At 39.5% G+C, this 25,178-nt stretch overlaps 3 protein-coding genes across 9 annotated transcripts in view; all 3 read left to right on the plus strand.

Annotated features, from left to right (window-relative positions):
* LOC146473486 (contactin-associated protein-like 2) overlaps positions 1–25,178 on the plus strand; it is a 50,787-nt gene that overhangs the window by 4,173 nt on the left and 21,436 nt on the right. Inside the window, exons 3-17 of one of the 5 annotated variants that reach the window (XM_085118128.1) lie at positions 383–526; positions 967–1,218; positions 1,349–1,513; positions 1,784–1,897; positions 2,577–2,702; positions 2,953–3,049; positions 3,292–3,510; positions 3,793–4,169; positions 4,644–4,811; positions 5,283–5,393; positions 5,552–5,671; positions 6,055–6,145; positions 6,728–7,102; positions 8,968–9,685; positions 22,095–22,239. In XM_085118128.1, the coding sequence (XP_084974254.1) occupies positions 383–526; positions 967–1,218; positions 1,349–1,513; positions 1,784–1,897; positions 2,577–2,702; positions 2,953–3,049; positions 3,292–3,510; positions 3,793–4,169; positions 4,644–4,811; positions 5,283–5,393; positions 5,552–5,671; positions 6,055–6,145; positions 6,728–7,102; positions 8,968–9,685; positions 22,095–22,113 (3,096 nt within the window). In that variant the 3' untranslated portion in view covers positions 22,114–22,239. Of the gene's footprint in view, positions 1–382; positions 527–966; positions 1,219–1,348; positions 1,514–1,783; positions 1,898–2,576; positions 2,703–2,952; positions 3,050–3,291; positions 3,511–3,792; positions 4,170–4,643; positions 4,812–5,282; positions 5,394–5,551; positions 5,672–6,054; positions 6,146–6,727; positions 7,103–8,967; positions 9,896–22,094; positions 22,240–25,178 lie in introns of those variants that run through there. The other 4 variants (XM_085118127.1, XM_085118131.1, XM_085118129.1 and 1 more) reach the window with 4 other exon arrangements.
* Positions 16,619–17,868, plus strand: LOC146473487 (neurexin-4-like). 3 transcript variants are annotated; one of them, XM_085118374.1, is made up of 2 exons: positions 16,619–16,770; positions 16,923–17,868. In XM_085118374.1, the coding sequence occupies exons 1-2, from the start codon at positions 16,646–16,648 to the stop codon at positions 17,560–17,562; spliced, it is 765 nt and encodes a 254-aa protein (XP_084974500.1). In that variant the 5' UTR covers positions 16,619–16,645; the 3' UTR covers positions 17,563–17,868. The 3 variants fall into 3 exon arrangements, with proteins under 3 accessions (XP_084974500.1, XP_084974497.1, XP_084974499.1); XM_085118371.1 differs by having other exon boundaries at positions 16,709–16,766; positions 16,913–17,868; XM_085118373.1 differs by having other exon boundaries at positions 16,709–16,758; positions 16,911–17,868.
* Positions 20,898–22,062, plus strand: LOC146473488 (contactin-associated protein-like 2; the record flags this gene model as incomplete). Its single annotated transcript, XM_085118058.1, has 1 exon — positions 20,898–22,062. A coding segment is annotated over exon 1 (447 nt), but the record flags the coding sequence as incomplete, so codon positions are not given.

The following is a 25,178-nucleotide window of genomic DNA, read 5'->3' on the forward strand; positions in this document are numbered from 1 at the left end:
AAACCATAATTCATAGCTTCAAACTCGGGCAGAAAGTTTTGAGACGCAACTTATTCAAATTTTAAGCCCCGTTCACTTCGTGAAGCTTCGTGAGCTCCTATTACTTTTCTTAAATTATTAAACCCCGTTGAGGCAATTGACATTGACTTGGGTAATTGTCGTACTTTGTAGCCGGACAAAATCCCGACCATTACCATCGTCATTTTGATGTGAGAGTCCTTCTTCCGCCAATAGATTAAGGGCTAAATTATCTTTGTAAATGGGAATTAGTGAAAACCAACAAACATCAGTTTTCTTTAACTACCATGTTTACTTAAACCCTTTCTGTCACTTAAGATGTTGTCCTAATTGGATTTTAGCGAGTGACTTCTAGTTGTTCTAGTTTGTTTCAGGTAAAGAGACTCCGTTTCAAACTGGGAAGTTCAACATGTCGCAGACTCTACAGGGCTGGAGCTGTAGCAGTGGCTGCCATTTGCCACGCTGTGCAAAGGTTGCTTTTTCTGAGGCATTCAGAGGCTCAGGGAAGGTCAGTGACCCGTAGTAGATTGCTGGAAAATATTAATACCAGGATTGCTATGCTTTCATAGTGCAACATTTTACGGAAAGCTTAGGAAAATGCCTTCTTTTATTGCCAAATTTCTCCGCGCTGATTTCAGTCCATTCGAAAAAGAAATGCAACAGATTACAGTGGGACCAACCCAGGTGGAGGTGATCGACCTCCTCTTACAAGTGACCATCTTTCATTAAAGACAAGACTACTTATACATTATATAATGAATTTCATTTCCTCAGTAAATCGCCATATTTATACACTTGAGACCTCTTGACGCTCAAGTTTAGTTTCCACTTACAAGAGGCTTGGCTGACCTGCTAGCTTCTTCTGTCACCATCACTAATCAGTTATTTGCCATTTCGTTCGGTAAAAAGCAGTTGGTTAGCTTACTCATCATGTCTTGTGTCTTTAAGGTCCAAGTTCACGTGTCAATCAGCCATGGTGAGGAGTTTACACGTGTCCACTCCCCTGCTGCTGTGTGGATTCAATCTGTAAGTGCGCGTGGGTTTGAAGTGTGTGCACGTGAAACAGACACTGGAACAAATGGAACTGGAATCATAAATTGGCTGGCTTTCCAGGATCAACCACAGATGGCACAAGGAAGAGTGACTTTCAGTACAATATGGACAACAGAAACAAAGTGCAACAAAGTGATGTTTAAACAGGTTGGACCACTAGAGCTTTCATTATATGCCAAAAAATAAAAGCAGCAATTTCTGTTTGTTTTTATCCCTTGTTACTGTGTTACTATACCTATGCCAAGGTCCTATTATAACCATTTCTGGACATTTGCAGAGCTTTGGTGGAAGACCTTCTGTGTTCATCTCCCCTAAGTACACTCGTGGTACAAAGCCTGAAGATGCTATGTATGCTTGGTTGGAAAATGTGAATTCTAAGAGTTTTGAAGTGTGTATCAGGGAATTTTTGCCATTTGAAGGAAAACACCAGGATACAATTGTGGTGGGTAAACGTATTGGGATGTTTTATTTTTCTTCCTCTGAACTTTAGTTTATTGCTTCATTCTTTCCTATACTGAAATATATAATGATGCGAAAGTTTGCTATTGTCACCTGAACGAAACGTACTTTAATTCCTGATATAAGCACGCGTAACTCTCATATGGTTTGTTTTTAGATGTTTAAGGTGGAAAATGCTGTTAAACAAATCGTAATATCATTGAAATAATATCCACGCTGTTAGTTTCATAGATGTTTATGTTATTTTTGACAGGACTGGTTCGCTTTCCTTGGCAATGGCTCTGATTTCAATTTTACCTTGGCAGGCGAGGCGTTCTTTCACAACAGTGGAACCCCAACAGCTAACGACAACTATGGATTCTGCAAAGTATTACACGTTGACTAGGAGCATTCTTTCATCACCGTTAAATTATCGTTTAATTTATAAGATAGTATTAAGCTCCGCCTTGTCCCCTAAAAGGACCTTTACAAAGCGAAACCAGATAGAAAGCAACGCGTCGTATGCAGAGGTTGGCTGAACATCAACAATTTATTATTCGGGATCAAACTCTTTACTCATAATTTCAACTCCTCAGTAGGCCCCTAACATATATCTTACGAGATCACTGGTATTCAAAAATACCTCCCATCTAAAGAGGAACTGCCACAGAGAGATCTTTTTGTGTTCTGATCAAAAGCACTCAAATATTTGACAATGTACCATTTTCTAACGTCAAATTTCTCTTGAGTACCGAGAACAAAACATGAAGTGATTCCTCTTGGAGAGAACAGCCTATAATCAGTTTCTTGGTGATTACTTAAAATTACACAGACGAACGTGAAACTATGGCCAATTTTTTCAAGTTGTCCTCCATTACAATCTTGGCCATCTTAGCCAAAAATAATTAACACAAGTCACCGTGTACTAGTAGGGTTTATTGCCAAAAAAAAACTGAACGATTATTTTAATTTCTAAGGCCTTTGTTGACTTTCTCTTTTGCATGGGAGATTGACTATGAATAACAATTACCCAGCTGCATTGTACTCTGATTTGTTTCTCTTCACAGCAAGTGAATTTCAATACCACTTTTTACGCGTCACCAGTTGTCCTGGTTGCTGTTCATCATCATTATGACCGTAAAGTGAAAAGCCACATTCTGCCAGAAAACAACATCATCACAGCCTGGGTGGAGGTTAGATAACTTTAAAGCACAATTAGGGTCTTACTCCAAATTTTTTGTACACTTTTGAGCTTTTATCCAGAAACTATATTGATTCCATATCCTTTGCGTCGAGTTAACGATTTTTAAAAATCCCGTTGCAAAAACTAAAATAGATCATAATAATAATTTGTGCGATTCTTGTGTATAACGTATCCTTTTAAGGACATTAACGACTAAAAGAGAAAATTCAGTTCATGGAACGAATTTGTTTTATTCTTAGGACGTTGGTCTAAAAGCGATGAAGATTTGTGTCAAGGATCTCAGTGGAGCAGGCAGTCAGCACGATCCACTGTCTGTCAGTTATATTGTCATTGGAGGTATTAAAACTTTTTTTTACAGTGATAACATTATGTATAATAGATATGGGTATTTAGGCTTATGAGGGTATCAACACTAAATAAAAAGAAATGACATTGTTAGTCAGTATTGAATTAGCCTGGATAATTACTTTTTCATTACTATTACTTCGGATTAGCACGAGGAAAGGCTGCTATGCTGAGTATATATAACGATTGTGTTTCTTTTACCACAACCAGACTCCATACCTTTCTGTTCACAGACCTCGATCCTTGTCTCAATGTTAAATGTCCATCGTTTGGAGTCTGCAGGACATACAGTGCTCATGAATCACGCTGTGTGTGTTTCCAAGACTGCCCCTCTTATCAAGATCCAGTGTGCACCGCCAATGGTACAACATACGACAACAAATGCTGGCACGAACTGAGCTACTGTAGAGGACTGGAGAATAACCTTGTCTACCACCCTGGAAGCTGTGAGGGTAAGCACTGATCCCAGACATCGGTACATGTATGTAAAGTCAGTGCATTCTCTATTAAGGAATATAATACATAACATAATCAAGGCGCGAGAATTTACTTTGTCCAAAAGTCTTTATAGGAGCTTTAGCTCAACCTTCCTCACATGTTTAGTTATCTCATAGTCACTTGCATAAAAAGCAAAGTATCTTGCAAAAGGCTCCACTATATTTGTGTTTGTGTTCTTCTTAATTGATTTAAAAGACCAGTTGGCAGACTATTCATGCTTTCTCCTTTTTAACCAGGTTTCCCAGTTGTTCGTGGTCGTGTGGATCTTTTGCGTACCCCAAAATGGACTGACTCAACTTGCCAGACGATCCGTTTCCCACCATACCGCTTTTATCCGGATAAACAGGTTCATGTTCAAGTGACTGTCAACAACATGAAATTAAAAGACTCCGTGACAGTCCACGACGCCGTCACATCATGGACAGAAAAAGTAAATACCAAAAATTTCACAGTTTGCGTGATGCAGGCCGGGAGAAACAAAGAGAGCCTCAGTCCATTTGCGACTGTTGATTGGCTTGCCTACCAGGGAGCACCACCCAAAGGAATGACAGGAACAATCAAGATGCAGAAGTGGTGGTCTGGAACAAAATGCGCAGGTGTGACTTTTGCCAAGGTAGGGTTAAAGAACGTTATTCAGTAAGCCTGAAGGTTTGCGTATACCGTCCGGCATTCGTGTAAAAAACAAACAAACGAAGAAAATGTTCGTTAGCACTAATAGAGCCCCCTTGCCACAAAAATCGATTACGTGAGCTTACTCCCTCAATTTCCATATAAACGTAACGGAATTTGCTCTCTTTCCGAGTAAAAGATTGCCACAATGTTTCTTATCGGCAAAATTAAAGTCCAAAGCAATACTTTCATGGACCGGTTATAAAGTTAACTTCTGTATTCACACCTAGTGCTCTGAAAGATTCTTTTAATTTCCTTAGAGGAAAAAAATTAAACATCGTATTTCTTGCTCATTAATGGCTGAGATAATGGTGCATGTTCAATGAATTAAGAAAGGATACAAGGTGATGCTCACACTTGCAGTTTTCGCGCTTAACTAAATTTAATTTATTTTTTTACCTTTTTTATTCTTACGCAGAACAAGTTTCAGGAGATTCCTGCAGTTCTTGTGACAGCGGAACATCTGAGGACTGGTAAAGAGTATGACGCTTCTCTTATATGGACAGAAGATACAACCAAAGACTCATTTCAAGTCTGTCTTCGGGAAATGCAAAACTTCGATGGAAAACATGAAGACATTAACGTGGTATGTTCTGTCTTTATAAGTTATTTAGTTTGAAAGAATCATTTAATATGCGGGTTTCCAACATGGATTTCTTTGAAGATCCAACATTACCAGCACTCGGAATTTTTGTGGGATTGAAGGTACCCACAAAAGGTAGTCGTTTTTTGTTTGTTCGGTGGAGCGAGAGAAGATTCACGCCACGAGAGTGGATTGAGACGCGCGGGGTGTCTTGGGAAGGGACGAATGAAAAATAGCGTTGCTGTTATGCCATAACTGTAATGCTTGTGATTTTGGTTAAAAATTGTAAAAACAGCTCAGGGCATACAAAACTAAAGTCCTTAAGTAGCAATGAGTCAAAGAGGCTATTCTGTCATTTTATTTTAGAGCTAGGTGGCGTTGGAATGCTACCCAATTTTCACTAAATCGGCTACATGGTTTCCTTGTCAGGTTTCGTACAATCACCAGTACTACTATGGTTTTTTTTATTTCCAGAGCTGGTTAGCCTTTTCTAAACTACACAAACCCTTCTTCACCGAACATGGTTCTGTCGGGTTTCTAAACACAAAACCACCAAAAGATGAAAACAACAATGCTTACTGCAAGGTAAGTTTTCAAGAAGCAACTATAACAACTTTTGAACAACACAATTAACTTGCTCTTCGTCTGAGTAAAAAATATCTGTTGAAAGTGCAAGTTTTATACTGGTATTATTGCCTAGGAACCGTATGATAACAGTCAATGTTACGTTTTTTAACTGGCAGTTTGTGAAGTTTAAAAGAAGCTACAACAGCACACCACCAGTTTTGATATCCATCAACCACAGCGCGAAGGCAAAAGGAAACTCAGCACCAGTTCATAACGGTCTTACCACGTGGATCGAGGTAAAATTTAACCGTACGGTGAACTTTCTTCAAGAAAAGGCAGGTTCGCTGCCACAACTGACTATCCCGTTGCGTCTTACACGAAGTCCTTCTTGGAGAGGTGTTAAAAGTTTCTATCCCCAAGATGTCGGTCTTAAACCTGTTAGAGATTGTGTACATCTTAGAAAGGGCTCTGTCTAAGTGCAGACGTCGTATTGAGAGCTTTTTTACTCCAAGTTAGGTGTCTCGTTCCAATTGAGGGACTTCTTACACGAAGGAAGATAAGTTATACTAAGACTAAAGTAGAACAGGTATATTAAAAGGTACTTGACTGTCTCAAAATAGCAATGAGAAATCGTTGAAACACGATTTTAAACGGAATCGATTTCTGTATTTGTTTCCAGAACATGAATGCTTCAGGATTTAGAGTCTGTGTCAAGGAATTGTACCAGACCAGATATGATCCAGTGTCAGTGAGCTATGCGGTCCTTATAGGTCAGTCAATTAATAGGGGATCTAATAAGTTAACTGTTTGTTTCCACGCTATGTAAGTTATTGAAACCATTCAGAACAATCCAGATTTTTTTATAAAATTTCGTTTTTTGTTTTGTTTGTTAGTCTCCAGAATCCGTTGCTCAAATTCCATGACTTAGAGTAAATAGTCGTCTGAAAAACAACAACAACAACAACAACAACTTTATTGAATAAATAATAAAATTACATACCAAGACTTGGGAACCCGCAGATAGCTAGCATAACACCAAAAAATCCATTACTGTCAATAATTAATTGTGATTGGCCAATTGTGACTACTTTTCTCTGGTTTTACGCGATTTAAAATCACTCTTCCCGCTTATTGGCAGCTCTACACTTATGATTTCTGCATGCGAACTGAGGTTTCCCCAAACTTACTAGAGTAACAACTGAACTACTGTAGACATCATAAGAAATCTCAGCAGTTAGAAATGAATTGAACTTATCAGATTCTGGTGAAATGACGAAGTGAAATATAATAACCCATGACTTCTCGTAACTGGCGTACGGCTAAAATCATTTTTATGTTTCATATTTTCGCAGATATCTGTGACCCTGGCTGGACCTATTTCAATGGATTCTGTTACTTTACGAGTGAAAAATGTGCAAACTGGACCACAGCTCTGAAAAAATGCCGACAGGAAAACTCCGTCCTTGCTGACGTCAGCAATAACGAAGAAAATGTTTACATACAGCACCGCCACAATGGCGAAAAATCCTGGCTGGGTATGAATGACATCTCCGCGGAGGGTAACTTTACTTGGGCGGATGGTGGAGCGGGAAACTTTACAGCTTGGGCCAAGAATCAGCCGAACAACTTCAAAGATGAAGACTGCGTGCACGCACTTGGTGTGAAATACAACTATGAATGGAATGACGTGGAGTGCAGTGATTGTCATCAGTTTACTTGCAAGAAAGGTAAGATCAGTTTCTAATAATTTTTAAGTGCATATTTACTGGATCAGGTACAGAATAAATTATTTGGAAATATCTCAGGAAGAGAGAAATCAAGTTGTGTGATGCTTTGTGTTTGAAAATTCAGCACTAAAAATTAAAATCTTGATCAGGTTTGTCAAAAGAACTTTTAAAAACATACAAAAGTTAAGAAGATCACAAATGATTTACACAGCAAAGCCTGACAGGGGATCTTACTCGCAATCAATTAAATTATCTGATATCCTTCGACCAAAGCATACGTAGAAATAGGTATTGTTCTAAGGAAAAATAAAAACAACTGTAAATACCGTGACTAGTCAATCCAACAGAATGAACGAGTCAAGTGGTTCACTAAAACCGAATTCCAGGTGCATTCCGATGGAAGTTCGAATGACAAGGCTGATACTCTGATACAGATAGCTAAAAGAGCCCTGTTGAACTTACAGAGAAAAGAAACCTTTCGACGTTATTATACTTATCTGTTACTTGAAAGCTAAGCACGTGCAAGCACAATTCATTACATTTAGTTGTACAAAATCAATTTTTGCGACTTACCAAGCACTCAATTCGTGTCAATTGTACTCTGACGGATTACTGTTATAGACGAATACAAGCTGAATGTTGCCAAACAATCAATATCTAATTTATACGTTGCATTTCAGTCACTTGAGGAGCATTCCAGGTACATTGCAGCTCAAGTCGCAGCTCTGATTTTAACTAAGATTTTTGAAACTATATAAGATCAGACGGGAAAGAAACTCTATCCATAAATTGAGCCTAAACGTACGGAGCTTCCTAATACAGAGGTTTTTTTGTGGAGTCCATGGCTATGCGAGAAAAGCAGACAATAGCATGGGTTATTGAAATCCAAAAAGAAAATTGAGGGTAACCATTTAAAAAAGCGTTCAAATACAAAAAATGCGGTAGGAATTTTTCCTAAATTGAAGCTTAATATCTCTAAAATTAGAGATAAACGTTTTTAAAGGTGTCGCCGTCAGAAACCCGAGTTCTCAGACCATCACCAGTTGCGTAGAAAGTATGCACAGTAGCAAGAACAGACACCATCCTTAGCGTTTGATGTATCCACCCCCATTAAGCTCACACACAGATATACATTCAAAAACACCACAAATCACAGCTTACGAAGAGGCGTGTTCATTTGGCACGATTCGGCTTGTCCGCCTGACACAGAGTGGGTTTTAAGAAATATGAGGTGCTGTCGTTTGGGAGACGGTGAATTATAAATGTTATTGTTTACTTTTTGGATAGCCTGCGAGCAAGCTCTCTTTTAGGCCAGCCGCGGAAGGTGGCGAGTGGCGAACGAAGCGAGCCGTGAGAGGATTGGGGCGGGGGCGCTCCAATCTCGCTCCCACCCCCACCCCAATCCTCTCGCGGCTGACCTAAAAGACATCTTGCTCGCAGGCTACTTTTAGGGCATTCAATGATCTTTCCCTTATGTCCTTATTACATCATGGTGGAAATTAATGTGTATACGTCAGCTAGATGTCTAAGATATTCGCTGATTGTACCAAAAGAATAATTCAGACGGCTGTGGCCTTAAAGATTTTCTATTCACGAGTCCGCATTTGTTGAAACCTCCTCTAAGTAAAATATTAGAAAGATATTTTTGTGCACTTTTATGCCAATGACAATAACTCAGGTTCAGAAAATAGACATCTCTAAAAGTCGATACAAAAAAGTTCACGGTAGAGTATTGCTAGGAGATAGTCTCACGTCACGTGAGCGAGGAAACCATATGCCTTTATTTTACAAAAAAATTTGCTGTAGGTCTCTTCTTTTGACAAGCTTTACACAAATAGTAATCTTAATTAATCTTATAATTTCAGACGTCGATGAATGCAAAAGAAAGGCATATTACTGCGACCAGTTTACCACCGAGTGTGCAAATGAACGGGGATCTTATTCGTGCGGCAAGTGTAAGCGTGGATACATCAAAGATGGCCTTGGTTGTTATTATGCCAAATCCTGCTCTGTGATCAGAAAAGACGCCCGAAGTGTGAGTGGAAATTATTTCGTTGATCCAGATGGCAGAAGAGGTCTGCAACCATTTGCAGTGTACTGCGACATGACTAACAAGAATGGAGTTGGCTTGACAGTCATCAGCCACGACAGTGAAAGAAGAACACATGTGAGTGGTTATGGCAATCAAGGAAGTTACTCACGTGATATTCATTACAAAGGAGCGAGTCTGCCTCAGCTGGCGAGTCTCACCAGAGTCTCCTCACACTGTGAACAGTTTATCAAGTATGAGTGCCATAACTCGGTTTTGCTTTACAATAACAATCCATATGGTTGGTGGGTGTCACGTGATTCCATTAAGATGACGTACTGGGGCGGAGCATCTCGCAGTGGTAAGTGCACATGTGGGATGACCAACTCATGCGCAGACTCCAGATTTGGCTGTAACTGTGATAAGAATGACAATGTATGGCGTGAAGACAGCGGTCCCCTCACTGACAAGACACGACTTCCAGTTAAACAGCTCAGGTTTGGAGATACTGGCGGTAGCATCGAGCAAGGTTACCACACACTGGGAAAGCTGAAGTGCTATGGCATAGCATAAACATAAACGTCCAGACATCGTCGTTTAAAAATACGCACTAAACTGAACGGTTTGAAGTAGTCCAAACACTTCTTTCACAACATAAAAGTAAGTTGGGATAGTAAAACACTGCATTAGCTCCCTATCAGAAGTACTAAAGTATGCACTTTGTAAACAACTATGATGTTTGATTGTAATGCATAAACAAAAATGGGGATGTTAATTAGTGTGTCGCTGTTATTACTTTAATGGTAACTATCGTGGAAGGTTCCACTAATTTCTTTTACTCCGGATCCCTGTTTTATGTAGTTTTTATTCACTTAACGATATTACCGTGGCTCTTCTCTATCTTTGGATAATTCGAAGGTCTGTTACTTTACTATCAGAGCTAAGTCTACCTCGATTGACGACCTAAGATTTAATTAATTTTCCTTTCAACATAGACGAAAAAATTATGGAATGCTGATCGGTCGAGACAGAGGGTATCGTTTCTTTATTTTGTTATTTTTTTCGAGGGCAAAACTTAACTCACTCCAGCTGATTGATCGAGCGGCAAAAATACTTGTCCCTGATTGGCTGAGCACACCATTTCTATATTTTTGGTTTCTTCATATCATTTTGTACCCAACATCACAAAGAGTCTTCGGAGATTGAGTTTTAAGCATCCAATAAGCAAGGTTCCTTGTGCAAACAATACATGCATGAAAATCAGGTCCTACAGATTCAAAGAAAATGTATAAGGGGGAATTGTTCTATCTTACAGGAACTATAGCCTGTGTGGCAGTCGTATCCGTTTTCTTTAAGCCAAGCGGGGCAAGCGTGCGAGGGCATTGGGCATAAGGAGCAAAAAAGTAGGAGCGGGGGGAAGGGGCGGGGAAGAAAAGGAAACGCCTGCCGCTGAGCCCAGACATTTTACCGAACGCCGTTCGTCAGCGAACGGGAGGCAATGATGTATTCCCATCGGCCAATCGTCTGTCAATCAAACTCATAGACCAAATCGACATCCGGTTAACCGTTTATCAAAGATGAAAATATAGCCGAGGTGGAAAAGAACTCTCTCGAGTGTCCTTTCGATTTCAAGTTTGTTTTGCTTTGGAAACGACTAAACTACTTTCGCTGGGAGATACCTTAATTCAGTTGAAACTGGAGCAAAGGACTGCTTTAAGAGCGAATGTCTATTAACATCAAGCAAAATCAAAATTCTCGGTCACGCTTAAAATATAGTTTTCATTGCGCTTTGGTTTGTTGGTAGGTATTATCGTCTCAACAAACATGTTGTCATTCGTTTTTCGAAATGCCGCCGAAATTTTTAAAAATTCGAGAAAATTTGTTCTGGCTATCGGCGGTCTCAAAGACACGAAAAGCTGGAAGCAAACTTGGCTGGTCTGAAAGCTTGTTTCGCGTAGGAACAAAGTAATTTTTATTTAAACTCTGTAATCATAAATAGATTGAGGAGGCCTCAAGTAAATACTTTGCAGGAAAATTTCAGTTCTAACCACGGTCTGAAAAGGAAGTTTTCAATATTTAGAACGACTTTGTATTTCACGCTACGCTGCACTAGGCGAAGTACAAATTTATCCTAGAAACGTGAGGAAGTATTTTAGCCATGTGGGACAAGCTCATTCTGTCTGTTATTCCAGATGTATAGTCCAGTCAATCTGTGAAATTTGAAGGCCAAACCCACCACAAATTGCAACAAAAGCGAAACATGTCTCATTTTATTCCCAATTTATTGGGGAATAACATACTAAAAGTCACCGTAAATCGAAGCATTGGAACAATTTCATTTTGGACAAAGTTTAAACCACTATAATTTCATCCAAAATTTTATGCATATTTAATATCGCAGCCAAAGTTTAACAAAGTGCAAAGATCTGTAGCTCCTACAGTTGAAGGTATGAGAATAAAAATCAGCATCATATTATGTACAACACTTCCAATGTAGGGACGTTCATTAGCGTGGCTTATGACAAAATATGACGTCACATTTGTCGAATTATTTGCTAGAACAAAAAAAGACCAGCTAACTTTCTGATCAAGACCAAGTGCAACGCCATTTTGTGGAGGGTCGTCATGTCGTGCGCCGTTCTGAACGATATTGGCTGAACTGTCTACCAATCTAGTAATCGAACAAGCCCCAATGAGAAGTATTAAGAGTGCAGGGGGTTTGATAAGGGGAAGAGGTATTGATGAACAGCAGAGACATGTGTGGTTGTTATCTATTCCAGCGTGTGCAGGTGAACGAAGCTCTTCAGGGATACGCATCAGTCAGCTATTGCACAAGTGATCAACACAACGACATATCGATACCTCGTCAAGAGAGAGACACCAGAGACACCCACAAGGTCCTGGAATACTTACAATCCAAAACACCATTTGATGCAAATGACAGCAGACTACTGGTGTCATAGCAAGTTGTTCAGTTAACCTGGCAAGGGCAGTCAAGTTGGAAAGAAGATCGTGGATGGCCTGGTTAGCCAGAAAGTGCAAGAGTATGTTTTCAAGAACAAAGATCAGGCTGTGACCCTTGTCTTGAAGCAAAAGATGCAGTGCACACAGGCACAGAAACTGTGGTTGTTGATCCTTTGCTTCTGTTCCAGCGTCTCGTTTCAGCAGGGACACTTAAGGTAGAGTTGTTGGACGAAGGTTTCACGCATGAACTTTGCAGCTATCCACCTGCACTTTTTAAAACGACAAATGTTTTACTTTCCCCAAACAAAGCTGCACTCGCCTATGCCATATGGAAGCAAGTTTTAGCTATGCCTACACCTGCCCAATACGTTTTGGATGGAGGTGCCCTTCTCTACAGAAATTGTGGCCTAGTGGTGAGAAATTTGATGCAATCTGTAGTCGCCACGTTAAGTATGTGACGGACAAATATAGATCTCCTGTCATAGTTTACGATGGCTATCAAAACGGACCGTCCACAAAAGACAACACTCACAGTAGACGAACCAAATCTAGTATGGCTGCTGAAGTGCGTCTCACTGGGGATATGATATGTTCTATCAAGAAGGATGTGTTCTTATCCAACAAGACCAACAAACAGAGGTTCATAACGCTACACCCAGGTCACTTCCAACAGAACAACATCGTAGTCATAAATGCAGAAGCTGATGCAGATGTGCTAGTGGTACAAACAGCAATTGAGTCAGCTGCATCGAACGACACAGTTTTAGTTGGCGATGATACAGATCTCCTCATACTTCTTTGTTGCAATTCAAAGAGCTCAAATTGTGAACTGTATTTCAGACCGGAACCAAAGTCAAACTCGTAGCGAGCGGCGCGGTGCTGGAACATTAATCAGGTGCAAAGAGTGCTAGGTGATCGTTCTGTGACAATCTTCTATTCGCGCATGCATTGCTGGGATGTGATACAACCTCCCGAGTGTTTGGTATTGGTAAGCAGGAGGCTTTAAAGAAATTCAGATAGAATGCTTTTTTCCGAGATAAAGCGGATGTGTTTCAGGACCCGCACGCTACACTAGAAGATATCCGCATTGCTGGGGAAAACGCACGGGTCTGCTTGTACAACGGCAGACCTGGTGACAAGATCGATACTCTTTGAGTGCAGCATTTCCACCGCAAAGTTTCATCCAGCACGTCATGTGTGCAACCGCGGACACTGCTACCAACATTAGCCGCAGCCAACTACCATAGTCTACGTGTGAACCACCAAGTCTAGCAATGGCGTGGAGTGCACAACGGTGCGCTACACAATGGGAGTAGAGGTTAAAAGATGACAAGATGTCGCCTGTTGCAGCTGACCTGCAACCTGCATCAGAGCATCTTCTGGAAGCTATCAATTGCGACTGCAAGACAGACTACAGTTCTAAAGATGCAGTTGTGTGAAGTTTGGTTTGTACTGTTCCCTTGCATGTGGGCAATACAAAGGTCTGCTGTGTTGCAATGTAGAACTTCCTGAGGAAGATTGTGATTCTGACGATGAGTGACATATTATTAAGAGTTCATCTGCCGCTTCAGGTACGTTTTAAGCTCTTACTACTAATGTGGCCCATTAGTCTGGTAATTAGGCTGATACTTACAGTGTATAATAGTTAGGAGCCTACTAGCAGGTGTACCAGTTCGTACACAGTTAAAGTGTTCTTCAAACATGCTTCCATATCTGCCAATTATTTTACATTTTTACATTCATCGCCTATTTAATTAGTATTAAAATAATAACATAAATATTTTCAAACTTTGTTATTGTTACACTTAAAAAAATAGTCAGAAACAAAGTTGTTATCAGTGAGTTTTTGAACTTTTCGAAATACGAAACCTGCACTCCAAAATACTACAATTATCATAGTTTATTCCGTCATTATTACGTCAGGCCTCATAACATGCACCTATACTACTCTTAAATTGATTTAATTTGTTGCCCAATCGACTTTTGTTAGCATATTGCCATTTTTTTCGAATTAGAGAGTCTACTTCTAGCTCGGTATTCCATCGGTACTGTTGCTGCATAAATTAAATATGGCGGATTTTCGAATTTTAATAGCGATTCAAATTCCCGCAAAATTAACCTTGTTCCAATGCTCCGATTTTCGGTGACTTTTAGTATGTTATTCCTAATGGTATTACCAGTAAAATGAGACCTATTTAGCTTTTGTTGCAATTTGTGGTGGGTCATTCACTAACTTTACCGGACTAGTAAGCAAATGAGTTGATATTCTAAAGCATAAGTAAAATTTGTCTTGAGTTATTTTATCTACGCTTTGTTCGAGCGACGTAACTGTTCGAGAAAATCTCCTAAAATACTGCAACTTGAGGTAAACAAGTTGCCCGCGCGCCGCGATTCTGTTTTCGCTGAAATTTACCAGAAGTTAGAAATGATTGGTTCTCATGTGACATTTGACGTGACAGTGTAGGCCCTCTAACGCGGCCAGCTCATGATGGAGACAAACCTATTAGGACACCTTTAGTTAGTTTGAAAAGCAGTGTCAACGAGGTGTGACGGGAAAGACTAAGTTAAGATGTATCCAAAGTATCGTTTCTTAACAATAGACCATTGTAAGACTTACAGTGGTCCATTGTTAAGAAACGATACTTTGATGCATCTTAACTTAGGAGGCTTTAGTGAATATGGTCCTGGTGTGAACACGGATGTTTCATGTCACTTTCGAAGAAACTCAACCAGAATTACTTGTAGACCTGAGAGGCTGAAAAAATCCTAACAACTTAGCTCAAAATGGTTAATTTCGAGCTTTTTCAAAAACAAAAATGGCTGAACAGATCGACAGAGCAGTTTGTAACTAGGGACAGAAAATGTTTTTTGAGAGGGGTGGGCAAAAACCGCAAAATTCTTGCAAAGCTTCAATTTTCAACAGAAAAAAGTGCTCTGCGTAACTTAAGCAAAGAGATATCTTGCAAACTAGTAGGAAATGTCATACCATTGCGTAAGCTTGAAGAGACGAGAATTGTCAAAAAAACTCTTGGCACCCCTCAAAAATAAAATGACCCGTTCCCCTCCCTCCTCATGGGGCAAACGTAGAGATGACAGGAATTACTAAAGTCTCGGCTATGTGAAAAATTTACTTCACTTGCATCGGTAGGGCTCGAATAAATCAATTTTTTATCACATTAATGTAAACTTAAACTCTGAAGTAAAGAAGTCAAGTTAAAATATACAGTGTAGGTGTGTCGCACTATCTAGAACTGCCTTCTATTGCACAAGAAAGTCAAAAAGCACAAAGCAAAACATAATAAAATTCAGATCAACAGTGTACCCTAATACTGGTTCAGGTGGCCGCAAAACGTTTGTATTTTTTGAAACGACAGCTAGATCACGGAAACAGAAAAGAAGCCGTCTAAGATGTCTAACTGCTGTCGAAGCTTTTCGTTTTTGCTTTTAACAGGGTAGTTTTAAGGTCAAATTACCAAACAATGAACGCAAACACTGATGACTCAGTGCGGCAAAAACTGATTACAATGTTATCAGATTATGCTGAGGAAGGAAATCATTAACAAATTCGATTTTTCCGTATAATCCCCAAATAAGACGTAGCTCGTTTCAGAAAATCTTATTAGCTTATTGATACCGACAGAATGTCATTTTCATACATCCTAGATTTCGCGAAAATCATGCAGAATTGTTACAAAACATTTTCATTGTCAAAAGACCTAGGGTAAATAATGCAATGTAAAATTTAAATGGCATTTAGAGTACATGTTGGGCGCAGAAGATTAAACAAACCCTAATGAATTGCTTTCTTTTTTCGAAATATTGGATCGAATCATACGCCAAAAAGTATAACCCAACAAAACGATGTTTTATGAGAGGCGCTCGTCGATTTAGGCTGTATTTCAATTTTTTAACGTTTAGCCCTTTAAATTTCGCCTTCGAAAGTGTGTGTTATAAGAATTATAATAAAAGGCGCGATGGCCGGTCTAAAAAGATGCCTCATGTCGCATTCCCTTCCTTTGACGGAGGAAGAAAATAAACATACTTAGAAGCAAACACCTGCCACGCACTAAACAAATTTGCTGTATCAATAATTATTTTACAAATAAGCAAAGGAGAAATTTTTAATCTGGTCAAATATTAAAACGCTTACGTGCTGTCTCCCACACACATTTCTTGATACCAATGGAGTCCGCTTGGTCAGACGAGACAACTAAACGGATGTGTATGATAATCCAGCTCCCTGCAATTGTTAAGCTTTTTTTGTGTTAATAAGGGTGTTTAGCAAATATTTGACTGCATAAAGCAAACATTACCGGAGACATCTAGTCAACTTAAACTTGTAATTTAGCGCTTACCAGAATAGTTTAGCGAGACAAGAACATGGAAAAATGAATCGTCCCCATCTCGTCCTCGTATGTTACCTCTTTCTGTTTGAAGCCAAACAAGCCAGAAATGAATCGTGTCGAGGAGAAAGATCTCAGCAAGGATTCGCTCTCTTTTACAAAAACTACAGCTCCTGTCTTGATTCATGTGTCGATGATCCAAGTTGCATGAGCTTGAATTTCTGGCTGGACACGAATGAATGTGATTTGAACTCTCACTCTAGAGAAACCTGTCCGGCCTGCTACATGGAAGCGCCTGCCCGCTACATGGGAATGGCCCGATATCCAGGTAAATAGCGGGGAAAAGCAAAGTTTTGGAATTGAAAATAATTAATTTAACAACAGTTACAGTTATAATGTCGAAATAACCTTTTGAGTAATACTGTATATGTCAACGATTTTCAATGCAAAATAATAAATTCATTACTCTGACAGACACCGACACGATGCTTGCACCAAAGTCCTGCAGCGAATTGAAGAAACTCGATTCTACTGTAAAACAAGGCAATCACGCGATTGATCCAGATGGCGAGGGAGGACTGGAGCCATTTACAGTCTATTGCGACCTTACTTACAAAAATGGAGTTGGCGTGACAGTCATCAGTCACGACAGTGAAAACAGAACTTTGGTGGATGGATATGAAGACGCAGGGAGTTACTCACGTCACATTCATTACAGAGGAGCGAGTCTTTCTCAGCTGGCGAGTCTCACGACAGTCTCTTCACATTGTGAACAGTTTATCAAGTATGAGTGCCTTTCTTCAGTTTTGTTTACGAATGAAAAAAATGCTGCAAGCGGATGGTGGGTGTCACGTGATTCTACTAAGATGACGTATTGGGGCGGAGTATCACCTGGCAGTGGCAAGTGCGCATGCGGGATGAACAACACATGCGCACGTCCAAGGGCAGGTTCTATTAACGGTTGTAACTGTGATGCAAATGACAGTGTTTGGCGGGAAGATAGCGGTCTCCTTACTGACAAGACGCATCTTCCAGTTAAACAGCTCAGGTTTGGGGATACTGGCAGTAGCTTCGAGCGAGGTTACCACACACTTGGAAAATTAAGATGCTATTGCACAGCATAAACGGCAACATTGATTGACTGCTTTGCTCAGCACTTTTAAGAAGTGCCCAATATTCCATTTTGTTTGTTGTTGATAAAAATAAGAACTACGTAGGAATTGATTTTGAGGTTTAATCATAGAGGTTACGCTAGAGAGCTGTCTAGGTAGACAACAATGAAAATGATACAAAATGTGAAACAAGAAATAGAAAAATCATATTAGACCGTCCGCTCAAATTCAGTTGTCAATCGCTGGGCCCTACCGCAGCTAAAAACTATTAATTGTGTTTGGAAGGACCACCACGACAAAATAAAAGTACTTACGAGATCCTGTAGTAAACTGGATCTAATAAGCAACAACTGAAATGTAGAGGAAATAATCCAAAAAAAGAGCAAGGTTGATTTCACGATCAGGGATATGTATTTTTCCAATGGCTTTCGGGTCAGCGGGTTTACTTAAGAGAAGTCCTGGGACCGGGGCTAGCCGGGTAGCCAGCGGTTAACAAAACACCACATTTTAACCGCATTCTGAAATTTTTGAAATTAAAAAGTCGCTGGAACTTTAATTTTTGAATATGATTTTCGAAAAGAGACCACCAAAGGATATTATTCTGCCTTAAATTTATAGTTGCGTCTAAGGAAGATTGAGAATTTGCATATTTAAGATGAAATTTGATATACCATCCGGTGGGTATAAAGGTTAATTTTCAGTTCTTGTCAAAATTTAATTCATGCCGAAAGCGCAGATAAACATATTCTCAGAGGCCTGAGTGGGTTCCGCGACACTTGGGTGAGATCTACATTAATATTTGCTCGTGTAAAGCAAATATTCCTGGAGAGAGTGCTTTAATTTAAAAAAAAAACCGTTTTGGACAGCTGAACAGGAACACGAAGACGAAAACGTGAATGGAATCCATTCCCTCTCCTTGTGTTTAATATCTTATTCTCCCACCGTTGCAAGCTCTACAAGTCAGCAGCGAATCGTGTCGAGGCAGTTCCTAAACACTCACTAGACTTCAAAAGGAACATCAGAACATGAATCAAATCTATTTCGCCCTCGCTTGTTCCCTCCTTCTGCATCAAACCATACAAGGCAGAAGCGACAAGTGTCGCGGAGAAAGATCTCAGCAAGGATTCGCTCTCTTTTACAAAAACTACAGCTCCAGCATCACAAACAACTATTCTGACTGCCTCGATTTGTGCCTCGACGATCCAAGTTGCATGAGCTTGAATTTCTGGCTGGACACGAATCAGTGTGACTTGAACTCCCACTCGAGAGAAACCTGTCCGGCTTGTTACATGGAAGCGCCTTCTCGCTATATGGGGATGGCCCGATATACAGGTAACAGTATTGGAGGAATAAATTTTAAAAAGACTTTGCTGATTTTAATCACGGGAACAATTACAATTTCATTTTCACTGTTGAAAAATCAGGCAATGAGGAGTTTTCGCCCAAATTTTTAGAAAACACTAAGTTTACCAAGCTTTTTTAATTTCTGAAGACCATTTATTTTTAGCTGGTTTTGTTGTTTGTCTCAATGTGTGCTAATAAGGCTGAACACAATTAAATGTAAACTCACAGACACATGTTGGCGCCCGTATACGTCAATATACTGCTGTTTCGACCTCAGAATCCATAATGCTTCGACCGTACAGCGAAGACTTGGGATGGCGGGCAATATTAACGTCTTACTAACCGAGCGCGAGGGCCGTACTGGGGAATATTGGCCCGAGGTCGTGGCAGTACGGACCGAGCACAGCGAGGTCCGCACTAAAACGACCGAGGGCCAATATTCTCCAGTACGGCTCGAGCAAGCTAGGTTAGTAAGTAGTTTATTATATGGCACTCAGAGCAAACTTGTTTATTTTAAAAAACGCACTTCCGGTCACTTGAATTCAAAGGGTTTCCGTCGTGACGTGTTTTTGATGACGCGAGCAACTCAAAAAGAACAAGCTACGGTACCACGAGGATAACATGAAAACAAATTTACTGAACGTTTACATGTTTATAGAAAAGACTTCAAGAACGATTTGTAGTGGAATTTGACGAAAATCTTAACAGCTGCGGTTTGTTTTTTTAAACCCACGAAAGGGTTTCTTCGATCCCAGAAAATTTACTAGCGCATCACTAAGTACAGATCAAGAAAAGGCTGCTGTGAAAATCATTTTCAACTTTAAAAGAAGCAGCATTAAGTCAATTGTCCTCGTCGCTCTCATCTCTGGCTCGTTAACCCAAGTGCAGGGATAAAAACCACCACACACTTCTTTGGAGTGCAACTGGATTGGAGTCGCCGATTTCTCCTGCCTCAAAAAGAGCATCTTCTTCGTTTTCGTCAATCGCCCGAGCGGCTTGCAGCTCGTTCCTTTTGTCGTGCTCGCGAACTAGTGACTTGTGCTTCGCAGCTAGAACTCTTCTCGATTTTTAAACTCATTAGCCTTGAGAATGTTGAATGGATATTTCTTCTCAGAGAAGTATTGCTGTATATATAGCGCTAAAAACTGGAAAATGTTGCTGGCTCGTATTCACCATTTTTCCTGCGTACGTTCATAAAAAAAAAAAGAAATTGACAGAAGGTGATCAAGCGCGGACGAAGGTAGGCTTTCAATTGTCTGACTATTCAGGCCATTAGCTTAAATAAAACGGAAAAGAGTGTTCATATCAGTAGACTTCTTTCTTTTGTGTTTTCACGTTTCTGTTTGTTTATAAAATCCTTAATGGCTTCCTCGGCTTTCGCAAATGCCTGCTTCAGAGGTTTCTAGATCTTCGGGATAGTAAAATTTGCTTTGTGAATGATATTCTTCTTCGTCCATGTTGAAATCAGTCTTTTGGGTAGTTTCTTTGCGAAGAATGAAAGTATTTTTAGGTTTTCTTTTCGCAGTTTTAGCTGCAAATTTTCAAATTTGCTGCTTGCATAAAAATACACGGCCTATGACCATTTAAATGGAAACGGTCCTTATGGTAAAATCCGGACCAAGAAAGAGCCAATCAGAACGCGCGGATTTACCTCAAGCCAGGATTCTTAGCTTTTATTGAAATTTATTGGGTATTTTCCAGACTACCTTTCGGCATTATCGTGCACGCTTTTTTTGTACAACTTTTGTCGAAACAGTTGTATACCTCCCTCTAGACGTTATGCATATGCAAATACATGAAATACATAAAATGATACCACCATATGTGTGTTAACAAACCATAAATTGGAAGATAGTTGTCACACACTTTAAATTAACAAAAAAACAACATCATCAACAACAACAACAACAACAACAACAACAACAACAACAAATCAACAATATTGTCGATAAAAGATGAAGGAAATGTATGGTTTCGAAAGTTTGTAATTTATAGCACTGCGTGCTACATACAGTGTGCTTAAAACGCTTTTTAAAATTGCTTTCTCGCGCATTATGATGAAACTAACATTCTAATGTCATACGTATACAGACAAAAATAATTGAAAGTTGGCCTCAAAAATTCGTCCAAATCCTCCTTAGAATTCTTGTTATCTAGTTGCAGATCCGTGATATAATTTGTTGGAAAACTACTTAGTAATCAAACTAGAAGCCGCCGATCCTGTTTCTTTTATCTTGATAGTTACATCTGCGATAATAAGAGCTTTCAGTTGTATATATATAAAAAAAGGAAACGTAAAATGTAATTTGTTACGCACGGAGGACCAAAGACCTTCCGCCGTGTCGAATTGAAATTTGGGAAGGTTGATTTTGTAATTTAACGGTTTTCAAGTAGTTTTCAGTTCATTCTTTCAAATTGTCAATATTTTTTTTCAAAATGTCAAATCACCATTCAACTTTCAAAATATTGAATGGCTTTGAAACCGTTTGAACACTCCGTTCATTCAACATTTGCCAACATCGGATCAACTTTTGTTGAACGAATGTTGGTCAACTGTTGAAACTTTTTAAACGGGCATTTACTTCCACAGAAAACAACAAGATTTCTGTGCCAAAGTCCTGCAGCGACCTGAAGAAATTCGATCCTACAGCACAACAAGGCAGTTATGTCATAGATCCGGATAGCGAGGGAGGTCTGGAGCCATTCACAGCTTACTGCGATATGTTTGACAACTATGGAGTTGGCGTGACAGTTGTCAGTCACGACAGTGAAAGCAGAACAAATGTGAGTGGTTATGGCTCTAGAGGAAGTTACTCACGTGATATTCATTACAAAGGAGCGAGTCTGCCTCAGCTGGCGGGTCTCACCACAGTCTCCTCACACTGTGAACAGTTTATCAAGTATGAGTGCTATCACTCGGTTTTGCTTTACAATAACAATCCATATGGTTGGTGGGTGTCACGTGATTCCATTAAGATGACGTACTGGGGCGGGGCATCTGGCAATGGTAAATGCGCATGTGGGATGACTAACTCGTGTGCAGACTCCAAATATGGCTGTAACTGTGATAAGAATGACTATGGATGGCGTGAAGACAGCGGCCTCCTCACAAATAAGGCACATCTTCCAGTCAAACAGCTCCGGTTTGGAGATACTGGCGAGAAAGGCGAGCGTGGCTATCATACTCTGGGAAAGCTGAGGTGCTATGGCATAGCATAAATATAAACTTCCAGACGTTGTCGTTTAAAAATACGCACTAAACTAAGGCAAACTAGTTAAATTTCAAAACAGAACGGTTTGAAGTAGTCCAAACACTTCTTTCACAACATAGAAGTAAGTGGGATAGTAAAGTACTGCACTAGTTCCCTATCAAAACTACTAAAGTATACACTTTGTTAACAACTATGATGTTAGATTGTAATGCATGAATAAAAATGGGGATTTTAATTAGTATGTTGTTATTACTACTTTAATGGTAACTATCTTGGAAGGTTTCACTAATTTCTTTTACTCCGGATCCCTATTTTATGTATTTTTTATTCAGTAAACGATATTACCGTGGCTCTTCTCTTTCTTTGGAGAATTTGAAGGTCTGTTACTTTACTATCAGAGCTACGTCTACCTCGATTGACGACCTAAGATTTAATTAATTTTCCTTTCAACATAGACGGAAAAATAATGGAATTCTGATTGATCGAGACAGAGGGTATCGTTTCTTTATTTTATTAGTTTTTTCGAGGGCAAAACTTCTCACTTCAGCTGATTGGTCGGGCGGCAAAAATACTTGTTGCTGATTGGCTGAGCACGCCATTTCTCTATTTTTGTTCTTCATATCATTTTGTGCCCAACAACACTAAGAGTCTTTCGAGTTTGACTTTTAAGCAGCTAATAAACAAGTTCTTTGTGCAAACAATACATGCATGAATATCAGACCCGCAGGTTGAAGGAAAATGGATAATGAGAAATTGTTGTGTCTTACAGGAAACAGAAAGATATATTATTTGTGTTAAAAGTTAAAATCGTATATAGGCTATACCTCTAGAAAAGCAAATCATTCATGGCAAACATGCTACTTTTCCGCAGTATGGCTTCTTTCAACGAAAGAAAACGGAACATAACAGCGCCCATTTGATTGGAAGAAGGAGCAGGTTAAATTCAGTGGACGAATTTAAAGATAGATTTCCACACAGCCTCATATGTGCATCACTATCACACTAACATATATTCATAAACGTAGGTTCGATTGACATCGGTATTACCGTATATAGGGACTGTGATGGATCACTGATAAATCTTATATCGCTACTTTTAAAATGATCCTATATCCATGGTAAGGTGCATGTAAGTCTACAAGAGATGTAAGTCTTTTTATAAACTAGATCTTTTTAGGCCCTTTTTAAGAAAAATCATCTCGTTCCTTTCAGCCCTTGTGATAAGGCTATTTTGGTCCTATTTTGAGGGAGCCAAATTAGAAAAAAGCACCGTATTTTACTCACCGAATCGGCCCCATTTTAGGGATAAAACAAATCTTTTCAATTTACAGTGTAGATGTTAATGAAGCAGAAGTCCATATATTCGTGCAACGGAAGTTTCACATTCAAACTTATTTTAAGTGAAGCCGCTTCCTGAGAAAATTTCTGTTTCCATCCACATCTGCATTACAAAACTCACCCGAGCTACAACTTTGCACAAAATTACCGCTTGAAATGTTTTCAGGGCACTCCGAAAAACATCGTAATTCATTGTGAGTTTTATGAGAAATGTAAAAATAACCCAAATTGTGAGAACGCTGTTTCACTGAACGCAGTATGGTTACTTGGGAACTCCTGGAAATGGCCTTCTGCGTGAAAGCCGCGTCGTTATCATTTTTTTTCATCGCAAGTACAAAGCACTCTGGCATAAGAACATATGTGTCAGCAAACTAGAGCACTTCCTTAGTCTTCTTCCTCTCAAATGTAAAAGGAATTGTCGCTCTTTTAGGATTTTGTTGTTGAGTACAAGGCAGCACTCATTTGGAGGCTCTGCTTCAAATTATCCTTGTAGCGCTTGTACAGGATTTGCTTTGGTAGACGAGTGTCCTCCATCCGCACAACATGGTCTGTCCAGCCAACGAATACATGACTTGAGAACGGCTTTGTAGACGATAATTGTTGTGCTAGGTCCAATATCATTGTAGTTAAACACTCCTGTTAGTTTAAGACGACAAAAGGCAACACTTTATGCAAATTTAGGATTATCACAAACTAAATTTTCCTACACCTTCTCCCCCCTCCCCTCCCCCCCCCCCCCCACACACACGATGCACCCTGAGTAGGAGCCTTCTTGGTAGTCATTCCTCAGGTTGCGTTCGCCGTTACAAACCAAGATCGCATCAGTCCGATCGAAACGTGCCACTCTCGAAAATCCCACGAGGAAATAGTGGACTATGAACAGTCTAAATATCAAGCTATACTGGGAGCTAGTCTGATAGTTAACTATCCACAAGAACTCTTGCTTTTGCGCCCTAATGCGGCCAGCTCATGATGAAGACAAACTTATTAGGACACCTTAGTTTGGAGAGCAGAGTCCACAAGGTGTGACGGGAAAGACTTACTAACTTAAGATGTATCCTAAGTATTATTGCTTCTTGACAAAAATCTATCGTAAGACTAACAATAGTCTATTATTAAGAAACAATACTTTGATATATTTTAACTCAGGAGGGTTAAGTGAATATGGTCCTAGTGTGAACACAAATGTTTTATGTCACTTTCGCAGAAACTCAACCAGAATTACTTGTAGGCCAGAGAGACAAGAAAAATTCCTACCTGATACAAAGTGGTTGAGCAGTTCGTTGAGAGGGCAGTTTTCAATTAAGGACAGATAATTTTATTTTTGATAGGGGTGGGCAAAAAACCGCAAAATTCCTGAAAGCTCTTTCAGCAGAAGGAAAGTGCTGAGCGTAACTAAAGCAAAGAGATATCTTGTAGGGCTCGAATAAATCAATTTATTAGCATTAATGCAAACTAAAATCTTAAATAAGAAAGTCAAGTTAAAATGTACAGTGTAGGTGTGCTGCACTTTCTGAAACTACTGTCTTCTATTACATGAGCAAGACAGACAAGGGCACAAAGCAAAAGATAACAGTCGTTCAATTCGCCGAAAAACGTCTGCTTCTTGAAGCTAAAGTTAGATCAAGGATACAAAAAAGATGCCATTTAGATCTAAGACGTCTAACTGCTTGTAAAAGGTATTTGCTTATGCTTTATATAAGGTAGTTTTTAAATCAAATTACCAAACGTTAC

The sequence above is a fragment of the Pavona decussata genome, unplaced genomic scaffold (genome assembly GCF_977016875.1).
Source record: "Pavona decussata unplaced genomic scaffold, jaPavDecu1.1 SCAFFOLD_93, whole genome shotgun sequence".
Lineage (NCBI taxonomy): Eukaryota > Metazoa > Cnidaria > Anthozoa > Scleractinia > Agariciidae > Pavona > Pavona decussata.